At 43.0% G+C, this 27,479-nt stretch overlaps 1 protein-coding gene across 1 annotated transcript; it reads left to right on the top strand.

Moving 5' to 3' along the window:
- The first annotated feature begins 1,750 nt into the window (after positions 1-1,750).
- LOC113446378 (lymphocyte antigen 6E-like) lies at positions 1,751-13,885 on the top strand. The gene is made up of 3 exons (XM_026716006.2): positions 1,751-1,966; positions 4,937-5,056; positions 11,520-13,885. Exons 1-3 carry the CDS (start codon positions 1,915-1,917, stop codon positions 11,675-11,677), a joined length of 330 nt encoding a protein of 109 aa, XP_026571791.2. The 5' UTR covers positions 1,751-1,914; the 3' UTR covers positions 11,678-13,885.
- The last annotated feature ends 13,594 nt before the right edge of the window (positions 13,886-27,479 follow it).

The raw sequence follows: 27,479 nt of genomic DNA, 5'->3' as shown, positions 1-27,479 counted from the left end.
TAAGGTCCAAGGAATGGATTGTCATTAAACAAATGTTTGCAAGTTGAGAACTACCCGTATTCATAGTTCCCTGGATCCATCCAAGTAATCCTTCTCGGTTACTTTAAGAGATCCTTGATGAAGAGCAGATAATGTAGATATAGATACAGTTCAACAATGTTGGAAGGGATCTTGTAGGTCATAAGAAGAGACTGGATAAGCATTTGTCCAGGATGGTGTATGGCTTCCTGCTTGGGGTTGGACTATGAGAAGATACAGATGCAGATTAACAGAGATGGAAGGGACCTTGTAGGTCATCTAATCCAACCCTCTGCCCAAGCAGGAGACCCTACATCATTTCTGAAAGATCTCTTCCTGAAAACTTCCAGTGATGAAGCTCCCACAACTTCCGAAGGCAACTTCTGTTTCATGGGTTGACTGTTCTCACTGTCAGAAAGTTTCTCCTTATTTCCAGATTGAATCTCTCCTTGTTCAGTTTCCATCCATTGTTCCTTGTCTGGCCTTCAGGTGCCTTGGATAAAAGTTTGACCCCCCTCCTCTCTGTGGCAGCTTCTCAAATATTGGAAATACTGCTATCATGTCTCCCCTGGTCCTTCACTAGACTGGTTATACTCAATTCCAGCAACCATTCATCGTATCTTTTAGCCTCCTGTCCCGTAATCATCCTGGTTGCTCTTCTCTGCACTCTTTCTAGAGTCTCAACATCTTGTTTTATAGTGTGGTGACCAAAACTGGATGCAGGACTCTAGGTGTGACCTTACTAAGGCTTTATAGAGTGGTGTTAGTACTTCCCTTGATCTTGATTGTATCCCTCTGTTAATGCAATTTAGGATTTTTTTTTTGGCTGTCGCTGCACATTGTTGGCTCATCCAGATCTCTTAAAGTTATCAAGGTTGTGAAACACAGTTTAACTCCACAGCTTGGACTTGGAGTTCATTCAAACCCAAAGATGTTGTTCACATCTTGTCCCTGGGGTGGCAAACGAGCCATCCATTTAAAGTCCGAATCAAAATAGAGATGGAAGGGACCTTGGAGATCTTCTAGTCCTGCCTCTTGCTCAAGGAGGAGACCCTATACTATTTCAACCAGATGGTTGTCCAATCTCTTCTTCAAAAACCTTGAGTGATGAAGCACGTACAACTTCTGGTGGCAAGCTATTCCATTGGTTAATGGTGGTATTAGCACCTCCCTTGATCTTGATCATATCTTTCTGTTACTGCAATTAAGGGTTGCATTGGCTTTTTGGGCTGCCGCTGCACACTGTTGGGCTCCTATTTAGCTGGTTGTCCACTAAGACTCCAAGATCCTGGTTGTCCACTAAGACTCCAAGATCCCTCTCCCAGTTCCTGCTATTGAGCCTGGTTTCACCCAGTCTAGATGTGTCCTTTGGGTTTTTCTTGCCTAAGTGTAGGGCTTTACTTTTGGAGGGTAAAGATATTTACAAGCCTCTTCTCTGTCTCCTCAACACTTACACGTAAATCAGTCCATACATTTGGGCCCGACTTTCTGGGTAAACAGTTCAGCAGATCCTGCATCACGAGTAGCAGTCACGTTGGCAGGAACATGAGTGCCTTTGATCCATGTGCCTTGCAAATCCAGTGCTCTTCAGGTGATCTTCCACCAGCCAGTGACTTTCCCTAGGTGGAGAAGTGACAGGGTAAGGAGGAGGAGCTTTTGATGGTGGAGAAAGTGTTGCCAAATGTTAGAAATGTTTTACCACACCTGTTCTGCTGGAGGCAACCATCGATCTTCTTAGTTGAACCTCCCAAAGGGGAAGGCAAGGCGACTCACCCGTAGACATGTATATCATTGTTCCCAAATGTCCCAGTTCTTTTGGAGAAGGCACGTCCACTGCTTCATCAGGTCCTCCAAGGTTCACTTGAGGGTGTCAAGGAAGAAGGAGAACCTCCAACCATGAAGACCTACCTTGTCGTTCTTGGCCTGCTGCTTCTGCTTAAAAATGAAGGTAAGCCCATCACTACTGGACCAACAGAGATCAAATGCCAAAATTACCTTCTGGCACTGATCAAGTTACCCAACTCTAGTTTTGATCTGTTCATTGACCTATATTTTATTTGGAAACATTATGTGTCGGGAAGTGTAGAACGTTTCAAAGGTTCCAGTTCTACCAGTTGTTCAGTTGCTAAGTCTTTCCGACTTCATGGAGCATAGCATGGCAGGATCTCATGTCCTCCACCGTCTTTCAGAGTTTGCCCAAAATTCTCGTTGCTTGCGTAGATGATACTATCTAACCAACTCCTTCTCGGCCATCCTCTTCTCCTTTTTCCTTCCATCTTTCCCCAACATCAGGGTCTTTTCCAAGTCCTCTCTTTCCATTTGGTGGCCAAAGTATTTGAGCTTCAGTTTCTGTCCTTCCAAGAGTCAGGGTTGGTTTCTTTTAGGATTGCTTGATTGCTTGATTGCTTGATTGATTGATTGGACCTCCAGGCAGTCCAAGTCGAAGTCTCTCAAGAATCTTCTCAAAGGCTATAACTATATGATTGGGGGAAGCCGTTTATAGGAAAACAAGTCCACCCTTTTTCTTCATGTACGAATCTGAAATTCTTCAACTTGAAAACTTTGACATAGATTAAAAAAAACTTTAACAAGTATTACAATAAAAAACAAGAAATCTAATGCAAAGAATAGAATAGAATAGAACAGAATAGAATAGAATAAAATTCTTTATTGGCCAATGATTGGACAGACAAGGAATTTGTTTTGGTACAAATGCTCTCAGTGTCCATAAAAGAAAAGATACATTCGTCAAGACTCATCAGATACAACACTTAATGATAGTCATAGGGTACAATAGGCAATCAAATCATACTAGGGACCAGTCAATAAAAATAGTTAGGATACAACCAACAATGTTACAGTCATACAGTAATAGGAGATGAGTGAAAGGAAGGATAGGAGGGTTAATAGTAATAGTAATGCAGACTTAGTAAATAGTTTGACAGTGTTGAGGGAATTATTTGTTTAGCAGAGTGATGGCGTTCAGGAAAAAACTGTTCTTTTGTCTAGTAAAGTAAAAATAATACAGAAAAGATAGAAAAATATGAAAAAATAACCAAAAAAATAGTATAAAAAAGTGGTTTTACATGAAACAATAATTTTCCCTGTTCACCGGAAAAAATGACTTTTATGTCTTTAGAGGCTACGTTACCACTGTGAGCCTAGCTGGAATCTGTTGTATCGCAGCTGCTTGGGTCACCAGTAGACTGCAAATACCTCAGTTCTTACTGTCACCTTTTAAGGAACAGCTTTCTGGAGTACATATGGGCACTCCCATGAGATTTCAGCAGCCAGTATCCATTCTCTGTCTGCTGATCTCTGCTGTAATGTCATCCTCGCTCCCACAGGGACAGGTAGCTCACAATGTCCTCACTGGAAGTAACAAATTGTCACGGAGGCACAAATGATCACATAACAACGCTATTTACCAATTATAGCAATAGCAGTAGCACTTAGACTTACATCCCGCTTTGCAGTGCTTTACAGCCCTCTCTAAGTGGTTTGCAGAGTCAGCCTATTTGCTCCCAACAATCTGGGTCCTTATTTTACTGACCTTGCAAGGATGGGAGGCTGAGTCAACCTCGAGCTGGTCAGGATTGAACTGCTGGCAGTGGGCAGAGTAACCTGAAATTGTTCTGTCTCACCTGTGGCCACGAGGTGAGAGTCCAAATGTCCAAAGTAAAATATACAAACAGAAGAAACCAGGAATAACAGAGTTAACTTTCCTTTGACTAAATTCGTCGTTGGCAGTTTTCCCAGAAGCTGTCAGCCAATTATGATAACGAGCAGCACTATAAATCAGAGACGAATTCCAAACAGGATAAATTGTCCAACTGCAAACACAAATCAACAAGTTGATCCGAACAGGGCTCCAGAGCTAACACGCCTCCTTATATTTCCTGAAGGGGCGTGTCAGTCTCTTACTCAGATTCGATGTCTCCTTCCAGTTTGTGCTTGACGTTTCTGCTTACGTCTGTTCCTTGCATCAAACCAAGATTCTTCGGTTTGATCTTCATCCAAGGGCTCTGGCACGTTCTCCTGATTATCTGCCGACACAGGTGTAATTAATGAGGAAGGTCCGGGAGAGGATGAGGATTCCGAAACTTCCAGCAAAGCAGGTTCAAAACCCAATGCCCTATCCTCCTCCTGACTCCCATTTGTGTCACTCAACAAGACAGGCTCAAACCTTAATGCCAGATCTTCCTCATCACTCGAGCCTATGTCTTCTGACAGAGTAGGTTCAAACCTCCTAGTCACAACATGAAATACTCCATTCTAACTGCTGGGAAGGAAGGAAGGAAGGAAGGAATAGCAATAGCCGGTAGATTTATATACCACTTTATAGTGCTTTACAGCCCTGTCTTTAGTGGTTTGCAGAGTCAGCCTCTTGCCCCCAACAATCTGGGTCCTCATTTTACTGACCTTGGAAGGATAGAAGGCTGAGTCAACATTGAGCCTAGTGAGATTCGAACTGCCGAATGGTAGGCAGGCTGGCTGCAGCAGAAGTATGTGACGAAAGGCACACAGAATGCTGTTATCTTCCCACCAAAGGGGTACCTATTTATCTACTCGCATTTTCGTGCCTTCGAACGCCTAGGTGGGAAAAGACCTGGAGCTTACCCCAGCTCATGGCGCTCTGGTCTCAAACATAGCCTATCAGCTTCCCAGCTGACAAATTTGGCATCTTTAACTGCTGATCTTCCCTGAAAGTACAATAACAATATAAATTGTTGATTTTGACCAGCAAGCAAAAGCTGAAAAGTTTCAAGTTAAAGCTTTTATACTCCGTTGGGGGATTCAGAGGCCAAACCACATGTGGAAACGTTGGGCAAGGATATTTGCCAGATGTCTCTTTCCAGAGCTGAAATGTTCTTTTCTCGTTCCTCTCCTTCCTTCCTTCCTTCCTTGCCTTCTGCAGTTTCCCCACTGACCTGCTTTGTGTGTGACAACCAGCGCACCAACCTGCGGTGTCTCCACTTCAGAGAGTGCAGTGAGGAAGAAGTGTTCTGCGTGACCGCTGTGGCCTCATATGAATTTGGTGAGCTTCAGGCAGCTGGTTGCTGACCGGTTGGGGTGAAAGTAGGCTGGGCATCAGTTGTTTGGCATCAGTAGGGTTGCCCTACTCCAAAGGCAGGGCAGCTGCAGAGAGAGAGAGGGAGGGAGGGGAAGGAGAGAGTGAATGAGAGGGAGGGAGGGAGGGAGAAGGGGAGGGAGGGAAGGAAAGAAAGAGAGGAGAAGGGAGGAAGGGAGAGAGACAGGGAGGGGGAAGAGAGGGAGGGAGTGAAGGAGGGAAGGAAAGAAAAAGAGAAGGAGGGAGGGAGAGAGGAAGGAAGGGGGGAGAGAGCAGCATTGAGTGAGAGAGAGGGATTGAGTGAGAGGGGGAGGGAGGGAAGGAAAGAGAGAGACAGAGAGAGAGAGAGATTATATGGATCCAAGGCAGAAGAAGATACCAGATAGATTAGAAAAGCTCTGAGGTCCCTTTCAGCCCTATGTTCTATGTTGAGCACCTATAGAATAACAGAATAGCAGAGTGGGAAGGGGCCTTGGAGGTCTTCTAGTCCAGCCCTCTGCTTAGGCAGGAAACCGTATACCGTTTCAGACAAATGGTTAGCCAATCTCTTCTTTCTCCTCCAGAGCATTCACAACTTCTGGAGGCCAGCAGTTCCACTGATTAATTGTTCTCCCTGTCAGTAAATTCCTCCTTAGTTCTAGGTTGCTTCTCTCCTTGAGGAGTTTCCACCCGTTGCTTCTTGTCCTGCCTTCAGTGGCTTTGGAGAATAGCTTGACTCCCTCTTCTTTGGGGCAGCCCCTGAGATACTGGAAGACTGCTATCACGCCACCCCTTAGCCTTCAACTAAAGATACGCAATATCTTCATATGTTTTGGTCTCCAGTTCCTTAGTCATCCTTCTTGCTCTTCTCTGCACTGGACTTCAGAGTTCAGCCCTGAGCTACAAATATTCTATATAATATAGTACAAATTACTATATTTTAATATAGTATATGCACCTTTCCATCTCACATTCCCAAGAGGCCAGGGAATATATCTCTCGGGGGTTGTCGGAAAGCGTGAAAGGCGCACGATGGCCTGGTTGATTTAGATGGCGTTTGTGTTTCTAAATCCTTTGCAAGAACCATGGTTTGGGGTTATTTTTTTGAGCTGTGGTGGCGCAGCGGTTAGAGTGCAGTATTGCGGGCTAATTCTGCAGACCGCCAGCTGCCTGCAGTTCGGCAGTTCAATTCTCACCGGCTCAAGGTTTACTCCATCCAGGGGTGGGCCTCAAAATTTTTTATCAACCAGCGGTTGCTGGGTGGGTGTGGCCATGGTAGGCGTGGCCTCGTCAGCCTCCTGCACCATGGCAGGGGAGTAGGTGGGTGGGTTGTTTTCACTCTCCCCGGGCTCTGGAGGCCCTCTGGAAGCCAGAAATGAGCTTGTTTCCAGCCTCCGGAGCCTCTTGCAGGCCTGTTTTTTGCCCTACCTTAGCCTCCACGTGGGCCCTGCACTTACCACGTGGAGACTCCTGGGAGGGGCTGGGCAGGGTGGGCGGCGCCAGCCAGTCATTGCAACTACCAGTTCGGCGAACCAGATGCAAAATGGTAGCAGCCCGTCTCTGCTTCCCTCCTTCTGAGGTCGGTAAAATGAGGACCCAGATAGTTGGGGCTAATATGCTGGCTGTCAGGGCTCCGGCATCCACCCCCATTAAAATCACGAGTCTCTAGCCAGATCTTAAAGAATATTTATTAGGAGTGGACATGCCGGTGCTACCTGGGTGTAGCCGACTCTGAGACACGTCATTCATTTCCCCCTTGACCCTGGTCTTCATCCCGCAACCTTGATGTATATTCTCCAATGGGACACATCCATAGCCAAGAGTCATCAGTCATGCTCTCCGGTAATAATCTTGCGTGCCAGAAGCTTCGGTCGCTTAGAGATTATCTATGAAGCATTTAAGGAATGCGCTACTTACCCCACTCCCTTTCTGCTGGCAACTAAAAAAAACCAAAGGAGTATTTTTTGAGTTGACACTGACTCTGTAAAACTGCCTAGGGAGGGCTGTAAAAGCACCGCGAAGCGGTGTATAAGTGCTATTCCTATTTTCTCAGGTCTTCTGAAACCACTGGTGATTCCTTGTGCAAATGTAATCCACTGACCCACTAATGGGCAGAGAGTCTCACATTCATGCTCCAGGTTAATGTTCTTATGGCTTTAACCAGGTTGGTGCAACCAGTTTGGATAATGCGGCCTTTGGCTCAAGGGATTTGGCTTAAAGTTGTGACGTGAGTGATACATCTTTTCACAACGTTTACAGCTGTTGTCCAAAGTTCAACAGAATTGGAAGGAACTATACTGATCTTATGTCCTACCCAAGATAAGAATCCCAAGCTGTGTTGGACAAATGGATGCTCAATCTGTAAGAGTTAGTCCTCAATTTATGACCAAAATGCCTGTTGCTAAGCCAGGCAGCTGTTTATTGAATTTTGCTCCATTTGATAACTTTTCTAAGTGAATGACTGCAGTTCAGTTAGTAACCTGGTCGTTAAGTGAATCTGGCTTCCCTATGAACTTTTTTCTTGCCAGGTCACCAAAGGCACATTGCAACTGCCATAAATACGAGTCAGTTGCCAATTGTCTGAATTTTGAGCATGTGGTCACAGAAACGTTGCAATAGTTGTAAGTGGGACAAGCAGTCTTAAGTCACTTTTTCCAATGCTCTTGTAATTTCAAACAGTCACTAAGTGAACTGCTGTAAGTCTAAAACCACTCGTGTATAAAATTCTCCGAGGATAGGATTGCAATGGCTCCAGGAGACACAATATTCCACTTCTTTTTGACTCGTGCAGGGTATACAGGTCCTCCCTGGAAGGCAGGTTGGTAGCTATTGGTTTTTATTTCTGCAGTCCTAATTACTTTCTGGCGTCTGTGATTGTCCTGTTGGATTGCAGAACCGAACCAGACAGTTATAGAGGTGCCGATGACACACACAATCATTCCTCTGTAGAACTGGACCAGTGGCTCCTGTTCGCTGGTGCATTCAAGTATTGGAAGATGTCTGTCTTCTCTTCCTTAAACTAAACACCCCTCAGTTATTTTCATCATTCTTCATAGAGCGGTTGACTTCTCTAAACCCATCACCAACTAGTCCACTCCTGACCACCCCCTCTTCTTTGTGGCAGCCCCTCAAATATTGGAAGATGACTATCATGTTACCCCTCATCCTAATAAAAAGAAGGACTGGGGCAGGGGTGTCAAACTCAAGGCCCAGGAGCTTGGGAGGGCTGTGCACGGTCCTCCTGGGCTCCATTTTGGGCCGTGATGGCCGCCTGCAACCTTTGGCCAGCAAAAATGGAGCCTGGGAGGGCCATCATGGATGAAAACAGAACCTCAATGAGTGACATTGAGATGGCCACGCCCCGAGGTCAATCACAACCCTGATGCAGCCCTCAATGAAATCAAGTTTGACACCCCTGGATTAGGGGGAACATGATAAGCAGTGTTCCAATCTCTCAGGGGCTGCCACAAAGAAGAGGGAGTCAAGCTATTCTCCTAAGCACCTGAGGGCAGGACACGAAGCAATGGGTAGAAACTAATCAAGGAGTGAAGCAACCTAGAACTAAGGAGGAATTTCCTAACAGTGAGGACAATTAACCAGTGGAACAGAAGTTGCCTCCAGACATTGTGGTGCTTCATCACAAGGACCTTGGAGTACTTCTCTCTAATGATCTAAGTGCCAGAGCCCACTGTAACAAACATTGCCAAAAAGGCATTAACAGTCGTTAACCTAATCTTGCATAGCTTCTTCTCTGGTAATACTGTACTGCTAACTAGAGCATACAAAACCTTTGCTAGACCAATACTCGAATACAGCTCATCTGTCTGAAAACCGCACTGCATATAGGACATTGATACAATCAAGAGAGTCCAGAAGTATTTCACGAGAAGAGTCCTCCACTCCTCTACTCATAACAGAATACCTTATATCACCAGACTTGAAATTTTGGGCTTAGACAACTTAGAACAGGGGTGGGATTCTGCCAGTTCGCACCTATTTTCTAGAACCGGTTGTTAATATTCTAAGGCAGGGGTCAGGGAACTTTTTTACCTCTTACCCCCCAAAAAATTTATAAACGCAGACGTTACCCCTCCCGGCCTCTCCCCTCCCCGGCCACCTCAGGCTGCTGACACATAATTTGGAGGTCGAGGCGGGAGGAGGTGCCCTCCCCGCGGCTGGGAAGAAGGCGGGATAGCTCGCTCCAGGGAATGAAATGTCACCAGGCTCCCGAGGGCTTCTGGGAATTTTCTCGGGGCCAAGGCGGCAGTTGCAGGTGCCTCTTCGCTTCCTGTGTGCCTGGCAGTGATGAGAGGCTTCGGGAGGGAGCCGGGCTGGCTGGCTAGTTGGCAGGCAGGCAGGGCCTGGGGGCGAGGAAGCGGGAAGGGAGGATGATATTTGGGAGCCACGGTGACACAAACTGCGCGCGCGCGTGCGGTCATCGCAGCAGCGGGGAAAGCGTCCCTTTTCCCAAAATGCTCTGCCCTATGCCAGAAGCTCGCCTTCCCTAAAAACGGGCGGCGCGGCTCTTGCAGAATCTAGCCTGGAGTCATTTCCGACCCAGGAAACAAGGGTGGGGTGGAGGGGATAAATTTGCCTCAAGGGTGTTTTAATAACTGCTGCTATGCCGATAGTTCCGCCATTGGCCAGCGCAACCTCCTCATTACCCCCAGATTTTCACTTTTACCCCATTTGGGGTAATTTACCCCTGTTCCCCGACCACTGGCTTAGAATGTTAACAACCGGTTCTAGAAAATAGGTGCTTTGCTTAGAACCTAAGCAATTTGGAGAACTGGTTGTTAGAAGAAATTAGTGGCCTAATCCTGTAAGGAATGCAGGAAGGAAACATTCTGGTGTTGCTGACAGAAACTGCCTCTCTGTTAACCCTTATTACATTCTTGGCAGGACTAGACTTCCTGTCTCTGGAACTTCTCTGGAGTTTTTTTCCCCTCCTTTGCTGGTACTTTGCTTGTGTGGAGTGACCATTGAAAAAAGTGACTTATGACCATTTTTCACACTTACAACTGTTGCAGCATCCCCACAGTCATGAGAGGCCAGGCGAGGAGATATGTGCCTTGAAATGAGTGATATTGAGTTGGCCATGCCCAGCCAATAATATGACCACCAAGCCATGTCCACCCAGTCCCACACCCACAGAACCAGTAGTTAAAAAAATTTGAATCCCACCCCTGACCTAGAAGTATGCCACCTTCAGTCTGACCTAAGCATAGTACATAAAATTATCCATTACAATGTCCTACCGGTCGATGACCACTTCAGCTTCAACCACAACAATACACGAGCACACAATAGATGCAAACTTAAGGTAAACTGCTGTAAACTCGACTACAGAAAATATGACTTCAGCAACAGAGTGGTCAATGCCTGGAATACTCTACCTGACTCTGTGGTTTCTTCCCCAAATTCCAAAAACTTTAACCTTAGAGTGTCTACTGTTGACCTCACCTGACCTGAGAGGTCTATAAGGGGCGTGCATAAGCGCGCCAACGCGCCTACTGTCCCTGTCCTAATGCTTCCTTTTTATTTGTATCCATTTCATCTAATCATAACCATGCTCTTTTTTTAAAATAAATTTTATTCAATGTTCAAATATTAAAAACTTACAATAAAACTTTATGCATCATTGTATCAACATCAAGACATCGTTTACATTTCCTTACATTTTTATATATAATTTCTTATTCCATTACCATTGCATACTTCTCTCCTTACTCTTGCTACAAATCAATATATTTCATCTTATATTTCAATTTTCTCCATAATGCCTATACATATTTTACATAATTTCTCATTCTTTACCTAATTGCCATTTTAATTTCTTTTTATTCTTAAACCATTCATACCAGGCGTCCCAGACTACGTAATAAATCGAATCTTCCTTATCTTTTAATTTCAATGTTAGCCTGTCCATCTCTATACAATGTAATATTTTCTTTATAACAACAGCCTCTGGTGGTACTCTTTCCTGCTTCCAAAATTGTGCATAAGAGATCCTCGCAGCTGTTAAGATATGTAACATAATATATCTGTCCTTTTTATTATATGTTTGTGTTATTATACCTAATCGAAATAGTTCTGGTTTAGATTCAGTTTTCTGTTTTATAATTTCTTCTAGCCACTGTCGAATTACGTTCCAATATTTCTTCACTTCTGGGCAGGTCCACCACATATGAAAATAAGTGCCTTTTTCTTTCTTACACTTCCAACAGTTTGGATTAGACAACTCTTTGTCTGCAGTGGTATATGGTTTCGTGCTTGATCGGGGGTTGGACTAGAAGAATTCCAAGAACCCTTCTAACTCTGTTATTGTCTTCAAATTGGGTGGAATTGCTGTCAATGAACTCAATTCTCAACCCTTGTCGTCATGTTGAAGCATTTGTACTCAATATGTATCAATGTACCTCACTTATAGCTTCTTCCTTGTATCCTTCAGGCATGTTGACCTTCAAAAAGAGAATCACTAAGAGATGCTCGGCCTTTTGCCCAGATCTTCACATGGTGTTGGGCTTTGCTTCATTTGGGACCTCTTGCTGCCAACGATCCTGGTGTAATATTTGGGGATCTCTAGGGGAGAAGAATGCCACTCAGTGATGGGAATGGCCAACCATTGTCCCGACCAGTTCTTTTGATGACAGAACTTGAAGAAGAATAAGAAGTTACCAAAGAAGGACAGGAGCTTCTTGGCTTTCATCTCTTCGTAGGGGTTCCAGGAGAGGGACACAGGGTGAAGAGATGTAGCCAAATCTTCTCCACTTATCCAGAACTCTCTAGAATAAGTCCCATCTCCACATTTTGCAACTTGTGTTTTTATAAATAGGCGAATGCTAAGAGATATACCTAGTAGCAAAATCCTTCGTCGAATTGCTCCAATTCATGACATGCCCATGTCCAAAATGATCTACCGTAGCTTTCCCCCATTCAAAGAAATTCTGAAATTTAGGACCTCTCATCGAAGATGGTCTACCGTTGCTTCTCCCATTCAAAGAAGTCGTGAAATTTAGGGTCTTGCATCAAAAAAATATTATACGGTAGCTTCTCCCATTCCATTGAAGCTTGTGAAATGTGGCGTCCCACATCCAAAATGATCTACAATTTCTTCTCCCACTCAACTGAAATTTAGGATCTCATGTCAAAAAGTATCTAGGATTATTTCTCCCACTCAAGGAACCTCTGAATTGTTTTTTACAGTGAAAAGTTGTATTTTGTGTTATTAACATGGTTATATTACTACGTTCTCACTGGAAAGTCTTCAGATCAGTTCTAGGTATAGCCTCGACTTAACCGTGGTTAACTAGCACTTGTCAAGAAGAATGTCTAGGTTTTCATAATGCACGGATCCAGGAATGAATGATGTGGATGAAATTTGCATTACACCATGCTAGACTATAATTATATTTAATAGATTATATTAAAGGCCTGGTGACTAAAACTTAGGAAGAACTGTTGCAGATTTGTGTTTGGCTACTCTAGAGAAAAGAAGGACTAGGGGGGACATGATAGCAGTTTTTCAGTATGCCACAAAGAAGAGGGAGTCAACTTATTTTCCAAAGCACTAGAAGGCAATACAAGAAACAATCAAGGAGAGAAAAAACTTGGAATTAAGGAGAAATTTCCTAACAGTGAGGACAATTAACCAGTGGAACAGCTTGCCACCAGAAGTTGTGGGTGCTTCATCACTGAAGGTTTTTAAAGAAGAGATTGGACAACCATCTGGTTGAAATAGTATAGGGTCTCCTGCTTGAGCAGTGGGCTGGACTAGAAGATCTCCAAGGTCCCTTCCATCTCTATTTTGATTCTGATTCTAAATGGATGGCTTGTTTGCCACCCCAGGGACAAGGTGTGTACAACATCTTTGGGTTTGAATTAGCTCCAAGTCCAAGCTGTGGAGTTAAACTGTGTTTCTCAACTTTGATAACTTTAAGAGGACTGGGTGAGCCAACAATGTGCAGTGGCAGCCAAAAAAGGCCAATGTAATCCTAAATTGCATTAACAGAGGGATGCAATCAAGATCAAGGGAAGTACTAACACCACTCTATAAAGCCTTAGTAAGGTCACACCTAGAGTCCTGCATCCAGTTCTGGTCACCACACTATAAAAAAGAGGTTGAGACTCTAGAAAAAGTGCAGAGAAGAGCAACCAGAATGATGAGGGGACTGGAGGCTGAAACATAAGATGAACGGTTGCAGGAACTGGGCCTGGCTAGTCTAATGAAGAGAAGGACCAGGGGAGATAGGATAGCAGTCTTCCAATATTTGAGGGGCTGTCCCAGAGAGGAGAGGGTCAAGCTATTCTCCAAGGCACCCGAAGGCCAGACGAGGAACAATGGACGGAAACCGAACAAGGAGAGATTCAACCTGGAAATAAGGAGGAATTTTCTGACAGGGAGAACAATCAACCCCTGGAACAGAAGTTGCCCTCGGAAGTTGTGGGAGCTTCATCAATGGAGGCTTTCAAGAAGAGACTGAACGGCCATCTGTCAGAGATGGTGTAGGGTCTCCTGCTTGGGTGGGAGGTTGGACTAGATGACCTACAAGGTCCCTTCCCACTCTGTTAATCTGGACCAATGGTTCTTTGAAAAAGTTCAAATACTCCTTTGAGAACTTTCCCCCAAGTTAGAGTTTCAAACAGTGGCAACTTTCAGGTACACAAGAAGACACTAGGTGGAGTTTTGGAATAAGGAGCTTTGGTTCTCTTGCACAATTGAGTGCAAATAGGACGGGCAGCCAAAATGACAGATGTGTCTGACTGGGCCTGTTGAAGATCCTAATTAGTAGTTAGTAATTCTCCTCTTTCTGAACAACAGCAACAGCAATAAAATTTAACGCTTATATACTGCTTCCCAGTGCTTTTAGAGCCCTGTCTGAGTAGTTTACAGAGTCGGCCTATTTCCCCCCAACAATTTGGTGCTCATTTTACTGACCTCGGAAGGACAGAAGGCTGAGTCAACATTGAGCTGGTCAGGATTGAACTTCTGGCAATGAGCAGAGTCAGCCTGCAATACTGCATTCTCATCACTACGTCACCACACCCCTTCCTTCCTTCCTTCCTTCCTTCCTTCCTTCCTTCCTTCCTTCCTTCCTTCCTTCCTTCCTTCCTTCCTTCCTTCCTCCCTCCCTCCCTCCCTCCCTTCCTTCCAAGAGAACTTCCTTCTTTCCTTCTTTCCTCCCTTCCTTTGCTTCCTTCTTAATACTAGCACTTAGCACTAACTAAGGCTGAGTCAACCTTGAGCCAGTCAGGATCAAACTGCTGGAATTCAGCAGAGTTAGCCTGCAATACTGCATTCTAACAACTGCACCACACCACTTCCTTCCTTCCTTCCTTCCTTCCTTCCTTCCTTCCTTCCTTCCTTCCTTCCTTCCTTCCTTCCTTCCTTCCTCCTTCTTTCTTCCATCCCTTTCTCCATCTCTCCTCTCCCTTCCTTTCCCTTCCTCCCTACCTCCCATCTCTCCTTCCTCCCTTCCTTCCTTCCTTCCTTCCTTCCTTCCCCCCTTCCTTTCTCCTTCTTTCTTCCATCCCTACCTCCCATCTCTCCCTCCCCTCCCTCCCTCCCTTCCTTCCTTCCTTCCTTCCTTCCTTCCTTCCTTCCTTCCTTCCTTCCTTCCTTCCAATAGAACTTAGACTTATATACCACTTCACAGGGCTTCACAGCCCTCTCTAAGCGGTTTACAGAGTCAGCCTCTTGCCCCCCAACAACCTGGGTCTCATTTTACCGACCTCAGAAGGATGGAAGGCGAGTCAACCTTGAACCTGGTGAGATTCAATCTGCCCAATTGCAGCTGGTAGTCAGCAGAAGTAGCCCTGCGTTCTAACCCCTGTGCCACCGAGGCCAACTGATCATTTGTGCCCTTTGAGCATGCTCTGTGCACCTTCTCAGCTCGAAACATGCAACCTGGAGCCCTTTCCAAGTCCAGACAGTCCTTGTGTCAGGTTTCCAAGGGATGAAATCCATTTAAAAAGAAAAAGAACAAAGTCCATCTTCCAAAACAAATTATTTTAATTAGAAAAGCATCAAATTGGCAACATCTGTTGTAATGCCAGATCTGACACAACCCAGAATTACACCACATAATATTGGAAGTTAGAAACAGCCCCCAAAAGTCACCTTGTCCAATAGAAGTAAATCAACATTTGCCTGGTGTCATCAATCGCCACCTCCAGTTCTCAGGAAGGTCAGCTTTTGTTCCCACGGAAAGGAGAACCACTTAGCCTAAACAACTCTCTCTATCTCAACTCCTCCTCCCCTTAGGAATGTGGCAAGCCTGAAACCCTTCCTTCCATGACTGCCACAGAGAAAGTAAGAAAAAGAATATATACCAAGCTTAACTAAAATGGCTACACATATGTCAATTTCGGACCTGACACCTTCATTTACAACAGTTCATTTAGTGATTTTTCAAAGTTACAAGATTGGAGGAAAAAAAAAGTGACCTATGACCATTTTTCACTCTTACAATGGTTGCGACATCCCAGGATCGAAATTCAGGTGCTTGGCCACTGACTCATGTTTATGACGGTTGCGGAGTCCCCTTTTGACAAGCAAAATCAACGGGAGAGCCAGATTCTTTTAACAACCGTGTTACTAACTTAACAACTGCAATGATTCACTTTACAACGGTGGCCAGAAAGGTTGCAAAAAATAGGTCAGAACTCACTTAAAATATGTCTGGACAGCCATCTGTCAGAAATGGTATCGGGTCTCCTGCTTGAGGAAGGAGTTGGACTAGATGACCAACAAGGTCCCTTCCAACTCTGTTTATTCTATGTCTATGTCTCACTTAGCGACATGACTGTTTGGGCTCGCTTGTGGTCATAAGTCTAGGACTGCCTGTATTCAAGTCAAGGGTAATCCTCGACTTATGATCACATTTGAGCCCAAAATTTATGTGGCTAAGAGAGTTAGTTGTTAACAGAAGTGTTGTCTCATTTGATTACCTTTCTTGCCACCGTTGTTAAGTGAATCACTTCAGTTGATGAGTTAGTAACTCGGCTGTTAAGTGAATCCGGCTTTCCCATTGATTCTGCTTTTCAGAAGGTTGCAAAAGGAGATCGCAGGACCCTGGACATGGCCACCATCATCAATACGAACTAGTTGCCGAGTGTCTGGATTTTGATCATGTGACCGTGGGGATCCTTCTACTGTTATAAGTGTGGAAAACAGTCATGTCAATTTTTCAGTGCTCTTCTAACCTCAAGTGGTCCTTATTTTTGGGGACTTTTAATGACCCCGTAATCCCTTGCATCGGGGTGGAGTCAGGGCAACTGAATGCAGCTGAATGTTTACTGGCCAGATGCCCTTTCCTGTCACCAGTGCAGAGTTATATTCGGCTGTAATTCAAGGGCATCCTGTATTGTTCAAAAGTTTTCTTCTCTGCCTTGTTGACAACCTCACCTTTCTTTTAATCCAAAAGCTGACAATCATTATGGAGCCACTGATGCAAATCAGATAAAACTTTCTTTCTGGGGTTGTATAATCCTAGTTTTTAGATTTAACCACACATACCTATAAGATTCACCTTTCTTAATATTAAGTTCCAAGGATTTGACAGCCCAGAAGGATTTAACAAAGTTTTCATACCCAAATAATTAGAATAGGATAGAATAAAGTAGCCCAATAATGGAATAGAATAGAGTAGAACAGAACAAAACAGAATAGGAACAGAACGGAATAATAAACACAGAATGGAATGGAATGGAATAGAATGGAATGGAATAGGATAGGATAGGATAGGATAGGATAGGATAGGATAGGATAGGATAGAATAGAATAGGAATAGAATAGAATAGAGAGAATAGAATAGAATAAAATAGAATAGAATAGAATAGAACAGAAGAAAACAGAACAGAGTAGAATAATAAAATACAGAATGGAATGAATACAACAGAATAGAATAGAATAGAATAGAATAGAATAGAATAGAATAGAATAGAATAGAATAGAATAACAGAAGAAAACAGAACAGAATGGAATGGAGTAGAATAATAAAAGAATACAATAGAATGGAATGGAGAATAGAATAGAATAGATAGAACAAACAGAATAGAATAATAAAATAGAATGGAGGAGTACAACAGAATAGAATAGAATAGAATAGAATAGAATAGAATAGAATAGAACAGAACAGAAGAAAACAGAACAGAGTAGAATAATAAAATACAGAATGGAATGGAGTACAACAGAATAGAATAGAATAGAATAGAATAGAATAGAATAGAATAGAATAGAACAGAACAGAACAAAACAGAACAGAGTAGAAAATATGGAATGAAATGGAATAGAATAACAGAGTTGGAAGGGACCTTGGAGGTCTTCTAGTCCAACCCCCTGCTTAGGCAGGAAACTCTACACCACTTCAGACAAACGGTTATCCAACATCTTTTTAAAAACTTCCAGTGTTGGAGCATTCACAATTTCTGGAGCCAAGTTGTTCCACTGATTAATTGTTCTAACCGTCAGGGAATTTCTCCTTAGTTCAATTTGGAGCCTACAGATTAAAAGAGAGCGTCTACTTCCTTCTGTGACAAAGTCATCCAGCTGGCTTTATGCTGAAGGCTGGGCTTGAACCTCCCTTTTCGAGACAGGTGCCTTTACCGCAACACCCGACTGGGTCTCTTGCCATTGATTGGACCATCTTTTTACTTAACCTTAGTCCTATTTTTTCCACTGCATTCTGTGACATCCATTTCTAGAGCCTTCATATAACTACTGGTGTCATTACCCTGTTTCCCTGAAAATAAGACCCTGTCTTACATATTTATATATTTTTTGCCACCAAAAAGGCACCAAGTCTTATTTTGAGGGGATGTCACATCCACTGATTAACCTCACTTGTGCGCGTCGCCCCGGGCCTCCTTTTCACTGTCAGCCTTCAGGAACTACTTCTTCTGTGGCCGGCAAGCCTTTCCTGAAGGCCTCTGCAGTGGCTAACAGATAATCAGAGTTGGAAGGGACCTTGTGGGTCATCTAGTCCAACCCCCCACCCAAGCAGGAGACCCTACACCATTTCTGACAAATGGCAGTCCAATCTCTTCTTGAAAGTCTCAAGTGATGGCGCTCCCACAACTTCCGAGGGCAACTTATGTTCCATTGGTTGATAGTTCTCATTGTCAGAAAGGTTCTCCTTGTTTCCAGGTTAAATCTCTCCTTGTTCAGTTTCCATCCATTATTCCTTGTCTGGCCTTCAGGTGCCTTGGAAAACAGCTTGACCCCTTCCTCCTCTCTATGGCAGCCGCTCAAATTTTGGAAGACCGCTATCATGTCTCCCCTGGTCCTTCTCTTCACTAGACTAGCCAGGCCCAGTTCCTGCAGGCAGGTGTCGGGAAGTGCGAGGCCTGGCTACCATTGCCCAAAGGTAAGTAGTAGGGCAGCTCCATCCCCTCATTCCCCACCCTAGCTTAATTTTTACCCACGCACTCTGGTGTGGGCAGAATCATAATTAGGGCTTATTTTGGAGGTAGGGCTTATATTAGGTGCACGTGTAAAAATCAAGCTAGGACTTACTTTCAGAGTAAGTCGCATTTTCAGGGAAACAGGGTGGTGTAACATACCTTGTTGTTTCTTCCTCTAACTTTAAAGCCAGAATCATCTTTGAATCCTGCTTTCTTCAATATTTATTTATTTATTTGATTTGTCAATCGCTTACAAGATAATTGATATAAGTATAAACATAGTTATGAATACATGAAATGGATACATATAAGAAAAATAAAAAGAAACAATAGGACAGGGACGGTAGGCGCGTTGGTGCTCTTATGCCCGCCCCTTACAGACCTCTTAGGAAAGGGGTGAGGTCAATAGTAGACAGTCTTAAGGTTAAAGTTTTTGGGGTTTGGGGAAGAAACCACAGAGTGAAGTAGAGTATTCCAGACATTGACCACTCTGTTGCTGAAGTCCTATTTCCTGCAATCAAGTTTGGTGCGGTTAACCTTGAGTTTGTATCTATTGTGTGCTCTTGTGTTGTTATGGTTGAATTTATATTAAACTGATTAAATAAAGAAAGAGGATACAGCTTTATTTCACTCTTTTGCCAAGGTGAAGCCAATCGGTGCCGCGGTAGCACAGTGGTTGTGGAGGCAGTATTGCAGGCTGATTCTGCCCACTGACAGGAGTTTGATCCTCAAGGTTGACTCAGCCTTCCATCCTTCTGAGATTGGTAAATGCAGTCATGTGACTTTCTTAGTGACCTGGTTAAATGTGTTGTGTAAACTAGAAAGCGTGAAGTTAAATAAGGATGCTTTGAGATAACCGTGATTCATCTCCTCCTCCACCAAAGTGTTCAGAATGGCGGGTGTAGATGTAATACTGTCATTAAGATGATGGGTGTAGATGAAATTACGCCATTTGGTTCCAAAACCACCAATTAGTAGTTAGGAGGTCAGCCTTGTGATTTCTCTCTCTCCTTTTGCGTGGATTTCTTAGAACCGTGATAGAATTCTAGGGTAGGGACCACGGAAGCAGTGGTGGGATTCAAATTTTTTTTACTACCGGTTCTGTGGGCGTGGCTTGGTGGGCGTGGCAGGGGAAGGATAGTGCAAAATCCCCATTCCCTCCCCATCCCACTAACCTGCTTTCCAGCTCTGTTCTCCTGTGCAGGGCAACAAGAGGGGACCTAGCCGATCAGCTGGGACTCCATGGGAGGCAGAGAAGAGATGAGGTTGGCGGGGCCAGTCGGAGGTGGGATTGGCCGGTTCTCTGAACTACTTAAAATTTCCGCTTACTGGTTCTCCAGAACTGGTCAGAACCGGCTGAATAACACCTCTGTTGGTTGCTTTCTTGCAGAAGTTTCGTTACCTAGATAGATAACATTGTTGTGCTAGAAGAAAGTGGGGTTTACCGAGAGGAGGAGGGGGAGAAGGAGGAGGTATGTGGGGTTGTTGGTGTACTCTTTGGGTTTGGTTGTTTGTTTTCAGATGTTTCATGACCCAACTAGGGCACATCATCAGTGCTAGAAAGAAGTGGGTTTGAGGAGAGGAGGAGGGGGGAGGAGGAGGAGGAAGGAGGGAGGGAGGGAGGGAGAGAGGACTGATGGGTTCTTGGTGCTTTCTGAGCTTAGTCATTTTCTTGCAGATTTGCAAGTTTTCTTGCAGATAACATCATGAATGCTAACAAGGAGAGGCTATTAGGGAATAGCATCTACTACTACTCAGTAGTTAGTAAGGAACCCTAACCCACCAACGCTGACAGGACAAGCCACTGGAAAATAAAGTGAGAACAAACCAAACTCCTAGCACTGATGATGATACTTAGCTGGGTAATGAAATGTCTGCAAGAAACCCATCAAGCTCAGAGAGAACTAAGGACCCTACATTCTTCTTCTTCTTCTTCTTCTTCCTCCTCCTCCTCCTCCTCCTCCTCCTCCTCCTCCTCCTCCTCCTCCTCCTCCTCCTCCTCCTCCTCTCTTCCTTCTAGCACTGATGATGTTATCTAGTTGGGTAATGAAATGTGTGCAACAAGTGCAAACAGCACCAAGGACTCCATCCTCCTCCTCCTTCTCTCCATAAACCCCTTTTCCTTACAACATCCTGATGATGTTACCTAGTTGGGTAATGAAACCTCTGCAAGAAAACTACCAATCTCAGAGACCACCAAGGAGCCCCCATAGGAACACATGTCAATCCAATTGCTTTAGGAACATTTGACCTACAACACCGCCTGGTATGAGCGTATTTGACTTTTAAGGACTGCGTGCTTGCCAACTCCTGCCTGGCTAAGTGGATTTCCAACAAATATTTCTGGAAAAACTTGAATGCTGACCTCCCATACCTGTTCCCAGATGCCTGAGTTCCCCAGATCATTAACATCGCTTTCCTGTCCTACAGGAATGTGAGAATAAAGTTTCCAACTTTGTGAGAACTTGAAGGTTGAAAATCCACCACTTTGTGGCACAAAAGCCGATTCAACCCTAAACTCCGAACTTTCTACTACTTGGCAAAGTATGCACTTTCCCCCTTATTTAAAATAGTGTAGATTCTTCGTTACATCCTACCAAGGTTTGTTGTTCATAGTAATTATTGGCTTTAAAAAAATATCAGTTATTGGGGGATCACATGACTGAAGGACATTGCAACTGTCATAAATAGGAATGAGCAGGGACTAGAAGACCTCCAAAGTCCCTTCCAGCTCCGTTTATTCTATTTTATTCTGTTCTGTTCTGTTCGGATCTGAAGAGGGGGTCAAGCTATTCTCCAGAGCACCTGAGGGCAGGACAAGAAACAACGGATGGAAACTAAACAAGGAGAGAAGCAACCTGGAATTCAGGAGAAATTTCCTGACAGTGAGGACAATTAACCAGCGGAACTGCTTGCCACCAGAGGTTGTGGGTGCTTCTTCATCACTGGAGGTTTTGAAGAATAGACTGGACAGTCACTTTTCTGAAAGGGTATAGGGTCTCCTGCTTGAGCAGGGGGTTGGACTAGAAGACCTCCAAGGTCCCTTCCAGCCAGAGGTGGGATTAAAATTTCTGTGGGCATGGCCTAATTTGTGGGTGTGGCTTGGTGGTCACATGGCTGGCTAGGCGTGGCTTGGTGATCACATGACCAGCTGGGCATGGCCAACTCAACATCACTTCTTTTCCCTAATGACTGTTTTAAGTATTAAAAAAAAGACACGCCAAAACAAAAGGTAGTTTATTATTTCAAGCCTTTAATGCTTAAATAATAAAAATGGTACACAAAACTAGATTTCGTTACAACCAAGTTTTAAAATGTTAATCAAAACTATTACATAACATAAAACTTTACAAAAAACCCCCAATAAAGCTGTTATATAAAGTACTGCCAAATTGCTTTTTTTATTGGTGTCCTCACTTGCGGTTTTCTTTTGTTTGACATGAGCATCCTTAGGAACAGGGTCCCATTCTTGCAGAGATAGGCCAATTCGATTGATAGTCAGCAGGTTTGTTACTTTGGAAACTGTTAGGCGACTTCTGCCCTCTGAACATATTGTGTTTATTTGTAAGGAGCCCCTTTCCGCCTCTGCTGAGCTGACTGCAACAGTCCTGACAATATCTCTAGTCTTTTTAATGCTGCCAGGAATTACATATTTCTCCGAACCTTTTAACACATTTCCTATAAAATTGCGATAATCATTAATATTTTAATTTCATAATGGGAAATTTCACCGAACGCAATCAATTGCTCTTCAGCTGCTGTCTATGGAGCCACCACTTCTTCAGTGTTCCAGTAATCTGGCTCCAAATAATTTAGAAATTTTAATTTATCAGTGTCTTTCAATTGGCTACCTGTTTTTAAATATTCGCAATCCATCAATCTTTTCTTCAAATTAATTACAACGCTTTCTACAAGTGTTTCACGAGGAAGTCCCACAAATCGATGATTTTGTACAAAATTTATATTGTTAAAGGTTTCTGAAGTAATTAATCCATCAACTTCTTTTTTTGTATGCACCCTTTTCCTTTGAAAGCATTTCAAATGATTTAATTGATCCTACCACAAGTTTTTCAACCTTTACAATGTCTATGTTTCTGGCTTGCAGTGCATTAGAAAGAAGAGATATTTCAGTTAGGACATCAATGATCAACGCCAAATCAGTGAGAAAATATGTGTTTTCAAGATGGGCAGTCATACTTGAGTGTTTTTTATTTGAACAAAATAACTGATGTAGCACTGGATAAGCACGCCACACAGCTTGGGTTGACCTTAAACTATAGGTCCAAAAACTCTACCAATCTTTATAATCTCAAGTTGTTTGGAAATTTTGTTAAGTTCAATTAGGTTCTTATCGGATTGATGAAAAACAGAATATATTTTATCAATAAAGATAACGATACTTGCTTTATTTCCCTAATAGAATCATCTAAAACAAGTTACACACGATGGTTTAAGCAGTGCCATCTTATGATGTTTGGAAAGTCTTTGGCTATCTTAGTGCTTACCCCAGATTTTCTCCCAAGCATAAAACTGGCACCATCAGAGCAAAATGACAACCTGTAACAATAACAATAGTGTAACAAAAACAATTTCATGTATTTTATGTATTTATTTATGTTTTTAGTATCTGTTTTGTTTTTATGATTAATTATTAAACGTTTAATTTAATACATTTTTAATAAATTTTAGGATATGTTTTGTTTTTATTAATCATAATACTGAAAACATAAATAAATATATAGATGATTTTTTTTTGTTACACTTGTGTTATCGTTACACGTTGACACTTATGTTTTTCCTTTGCTTTTTCCTAATAGGCTATCTGGTGGCTGCTGCTGCTGCAGGAAGCGATGGCGGTGGGCAGGAAAATGCGGGCAACAATGTTGTGCACAAGCCCTATAAGGAGTGACTGGGTAGGGTGGATGGGGGCGAGAATGCAGGCAGCAATTGTCACTCATGCGCACAATGACGTGCATGCACGCTAAGGACGCACTGGGCAGGGAGCAGAGAAGTGGGCAGAAAGGGGTGATCCCAGCCAGGGGCCCAATTTACCAGTTCTCCGAACTACCGAGAATCATAACAACCGGTTCTACTGAACCGGTCTGAACCGGTAAAATACCATCCCTCTTTCAGCTCTATTCAGATCGATTGACTTGACTTGAGTTTTGTTCTATGGCCATGTGACAGATACCACAATGATGGGCCAGGTTGAGGTGTTTGTACCAATACACCCTTTTTAGACATCTCTCTTGGTTGTACCCTCTATTTTTAGTTTTGTTTTCACATCTATTTAAATATATTTTCACAACATGGAAACCTTGATAGAGCCAAACAACTAATGCCAATCATAGCTTCCCAGGGAGTTTACAGCGTGGGACACAGTTTCAGATTTTTTGTATGACACAATACTTGGGAAGATATGGGCTTATCCACGTGCTTAGCTTGCACAATCTTTTCAGCAGGGACTTTGAGGGCCTAGCTGATTAATCTACTAGCAAACTGCAAAGGGGATGTTGCAAGTGAACCATGGAGTAGTGTCAAGGAGAACGAGTCCATCAGTAGTAGACTTAGAGTTAGAATAACTTCATTGTCACTTGAATAAAAAACATCATCAAAAACATCATCAAAAAAGCTCAACAAAGAATGTTCTTTCTGTGCCAACTCAGGAGGCTCAAACTGCCCAAGGAGCTGCTGATCCAGTTCTACAGAGGAATTATTGAGTTTGTCATCTGAACCTCTATAACTGCCTGGTTTGGTTCTGCAACCCAACAGGACAGACACAAACTCCAGAGAGTAATTAGGATTGCAGAAACAACAATGGCTACCAACCTGCCTTAAGTGGAGGACCTGTATACTGCAACAGTCAAAAAGAGGGCTGTGAAAATATTTACAGACCCCTCACACCCTGGACATAAACTGTTTCAACTCCTACCCTCAAAATGATGCTACAGAGCACTGCACAATAGAACGACTAGACACAAGGACAGTTTTTCCCCAAAGGCCATCCCTCTGCTAAACAAATAATTCCCTCCACACTGTCCAACTATTTACAAAGTCTGCATTACTATTACTATTTATCTTCTCATCACTCCTTATCACCCATCTCCTCCCATTTGTGACTGTATGGCTGTAACTTTGTTGCTTGTGTCCTTATAATTTTTATTGACTGTTTCCTGGTATGATTTGATTGCTTATTGTACCCTATGACTATTACTAAGTGTTGTACCTTATGATTCTTCATGAATGTATTCCCCCCTGCCTCTTTTTTCTTTTTTCTCCTTTTATGTACACTGAGAGCATATGCACCAGTGGTGGGATTCAATTTTTTTTTACTACCGGGTCTGTGGGCATGGCTTGGTGGGGATGGCATGGCATGGCTTGGTGGGCGTGGCTTGGTAGACATGGCAGAGGAAGATTACTGCAAAATCCCATTCCCTCCCCACCCCACTAACCTGCTTTCCAGCTCCATTCTCCTGTGCAGGGCAACCCAAGAAGACCCAGCCAATCAGCTGGGATTTGGGAGACAAAGAATAGATGGGGGCGGGGCCAGTCAGAGGTGGTATTTGCCGGTTCTCTGAACTACTCAAAATTTCCACTACCAGTTCTCCAGATCTGGTCAGAACCTGCTGAATACCACCTCTGATATGCACCAAAGACAAATTCCTTGTGTGCCCAATCACACTTGGCCAATAAAGAATTCTATTCTATTCTATTCTATTCTATTCTATTCTATTCTATTCTATTCTATTCTATTCTATTCTATTCTATTCTATTCTATTCTATTCTAATGTACACTAATCAGCATACATTAACATGAAATGTTATTGCAGGTCGCTCTCAAAGGGTCACCCCCTCCAATAATACACTACCTAAACATGACAAATAAATAAATAAGTAAATAAATAATATGCATGTACCCAGAGATATTATATGACACAGAGAAATAACAGTCTAGTTCGGATGTATCCATGTACAGGGCAAGAAAAACCAAATCTTGTGAGTTTACCAGACGGATAGCCTAGGGAACAAAGCGGTTCCAAAAAGTCCTGCTAGAAATACTTTGAAAACTCCTCCCAGACGGGAGCAACAGAAACACACCTTGAAGTGGGGGTGTGGGGGGGTCTCTCACGATGCTTCAAGCTCTAAGCGCATAACGCTTATAAGCAGCATCCCGAATAACAGGAAGCGAGCTTCCCCTAATCTTCTCGGCTGTCCTCACCACTCTCTCTAGTACAGAGTGGTGAAGAGAAAAGCAACTGAGATGCTAAGATAAGATAAAGGAAAAAATTCCCTCGCACATATGTGCTAGTCATTTCTGGCTCGAGGGGGCAGTGCTCATCTCTGTTGCAAAGCCGAAGAGCGCAAAGCGCAAAATGCAATCTCACTGAACTGGTTGTAACGCCGGTTGAATCCTACCCCTTCCATTGTCCCAAATTTCATAATATTCTGACTTTTCTTTATCTTTTAATTTTAACATCAATTTATCCATCTCAGCACAATCTAGAATTTTTTGAATTACTAATTCCTCTGAGGGCGTATAATTTTGCTTCCAGTATTATGCATATACTACCCTTGTTGCTGTCAATATATGTAGTAAAATGAATTTAATCTTTTTCCTTTATTTCCCTTTAATTATTCCCAATGAAAAAAACCTCTGGTTTAAACGCTATTCAATCTTCCACTATTTCTTGTATCCATTTCCGTATTTTGGTCCAGTATTTTTGGGGCTTCCGGGCATGACTATCACATATGATAGAAGGTACCTTGATTCTGTTTTTACATTTCCAACATGTCTGATTTATGTTAGGGTACATTTTGGCCAATCCCATGGCAAATTCCAATGATAAAGCATCCTGTACATATTTTCTTTATAGGCCGCTGATCTTGTTAATGTGTAATTTTTGTTCCAAGTATTTTCCCAATCTGCTAAATCTATATTATGTCCAATATTTTTTGCCCGTGCTACCATACAGTCTAGGTTGCTTTTCTCCTTGATTACTTTTCATCTTCTGCTTCTATCTTCATGTGCTTTGGAAAATAGGTTGACCTTCTTTTCTTTAAGGCAGCTCCTCAAATATTGGAAGACCACTATCATGTCACCCCAAGAGTCGGAACCCAACGGAATGGATAACTTCATCTCTTCCATTTCTGCTTATCTTTGCCTCTCCTGACACCTGGACCTTCTTCTAATCAGAAGATAAGTTTACCATCTTCTCACCTCTTCTAAGGAAACATCTGGAGATTACTTGGCACCCCAGAGGCATTCTTGGATATAAAACAAAGCTGAAAACGGTTGAGGATCCGGTTTGCATTTTTTAGAAGGAGTTATTTTCAAGTGTAAAAAAAAATCCAAGGAGGTGTTTGCAGGTGCAACGATGGCCATACAAACAGGATGACCAGGGTTAGAGGTGGGTTTTGGGTGTATACTTGTATCCTTAAAAGCATTGATCAAATTCTTCACGTAGATGGAAAATCACAACTCCTTAACAAACAGAAACCATTAGAGGGGGCAACATTGCCACACAAATTGTGGTTTTATATGTTGTAAGCTGCCTTGAGTCGCCATGGCAAATAGGCAGCAATACAAATTTAATAAATAAAATAAATAAAAAAAATACTACACATGGTTTGCCCCTTGTAAATGTATATGTTGTACATTAGAACACCTTGATGTTCTGGGCTAATCAGTTTCGGTGAAAAGGATTTTTAAAAAATCTACTGGGATCAATGAACGAAGAAGTCAAAACCAGTTGGTTCTTACAAGGAGCTTTGCCAAAGTCTGAATTTCAGCCTTAGATGTTGATTTGGGTCAAACTGTAAATGTAGAATTGTGGGATAAACCAAAATTATCACCAGCTGTCCACCAAGATGAGCTAATTGCTAATTCAACTTCATTCCACCCTAGATAAAGCCAAACCAGAAGATTGCTCACAGGAAGGAGAATTAATAAAGCTAAAACTTAAAGAGATGATTTAAAGCTGAAATCAAAGCTACCTCTGGAAGTTGT

The sequence above is a fragment of the Pseudonaja textilis genome, chromosome 3, assembly GCF_049901715.1.
Source record: "Pseudonaja textilis isolate UNSWEBS1 chromosome 3, rPseTex1.2, whole genome shotgun sequence".
Classification (NCBI taxonomy): domain Eukaryota; kingdom Metazoa; phylum Chordata; class Lepidosauria; order Squamata; family Elapidae; genus Pseudonaja; species Pseudonaja textilis.
Note: the sequence above shows the minus strand (reverse complement) of the source record. Positions and strands in the feature narration are given on the sequence as shown.

Coding starts and splice junctions, on each gene's coding strand:
- LOC113446378 (XM_026716006.2), top strand. CDS start 1,915: ATGAAGACCTACCTTGTCGTTCTTGGCCTGCTGCTTCTGCTTAAAAAT. Junction 1,967..4,936: donor GCTTCTGCTTAAAAATGAAG/GTAAGCCCATCA, acceptor TGCCTTCTGCAG/TTTCCCCACTGACCTGCTTT. Junction 5,057..11,519: donor TGTGGCCTCATATGAATTTG/GTGAGCTTCAGG, acceptor TGTATCCTTCAG/GCATGTTGACCTTCAAAAAG.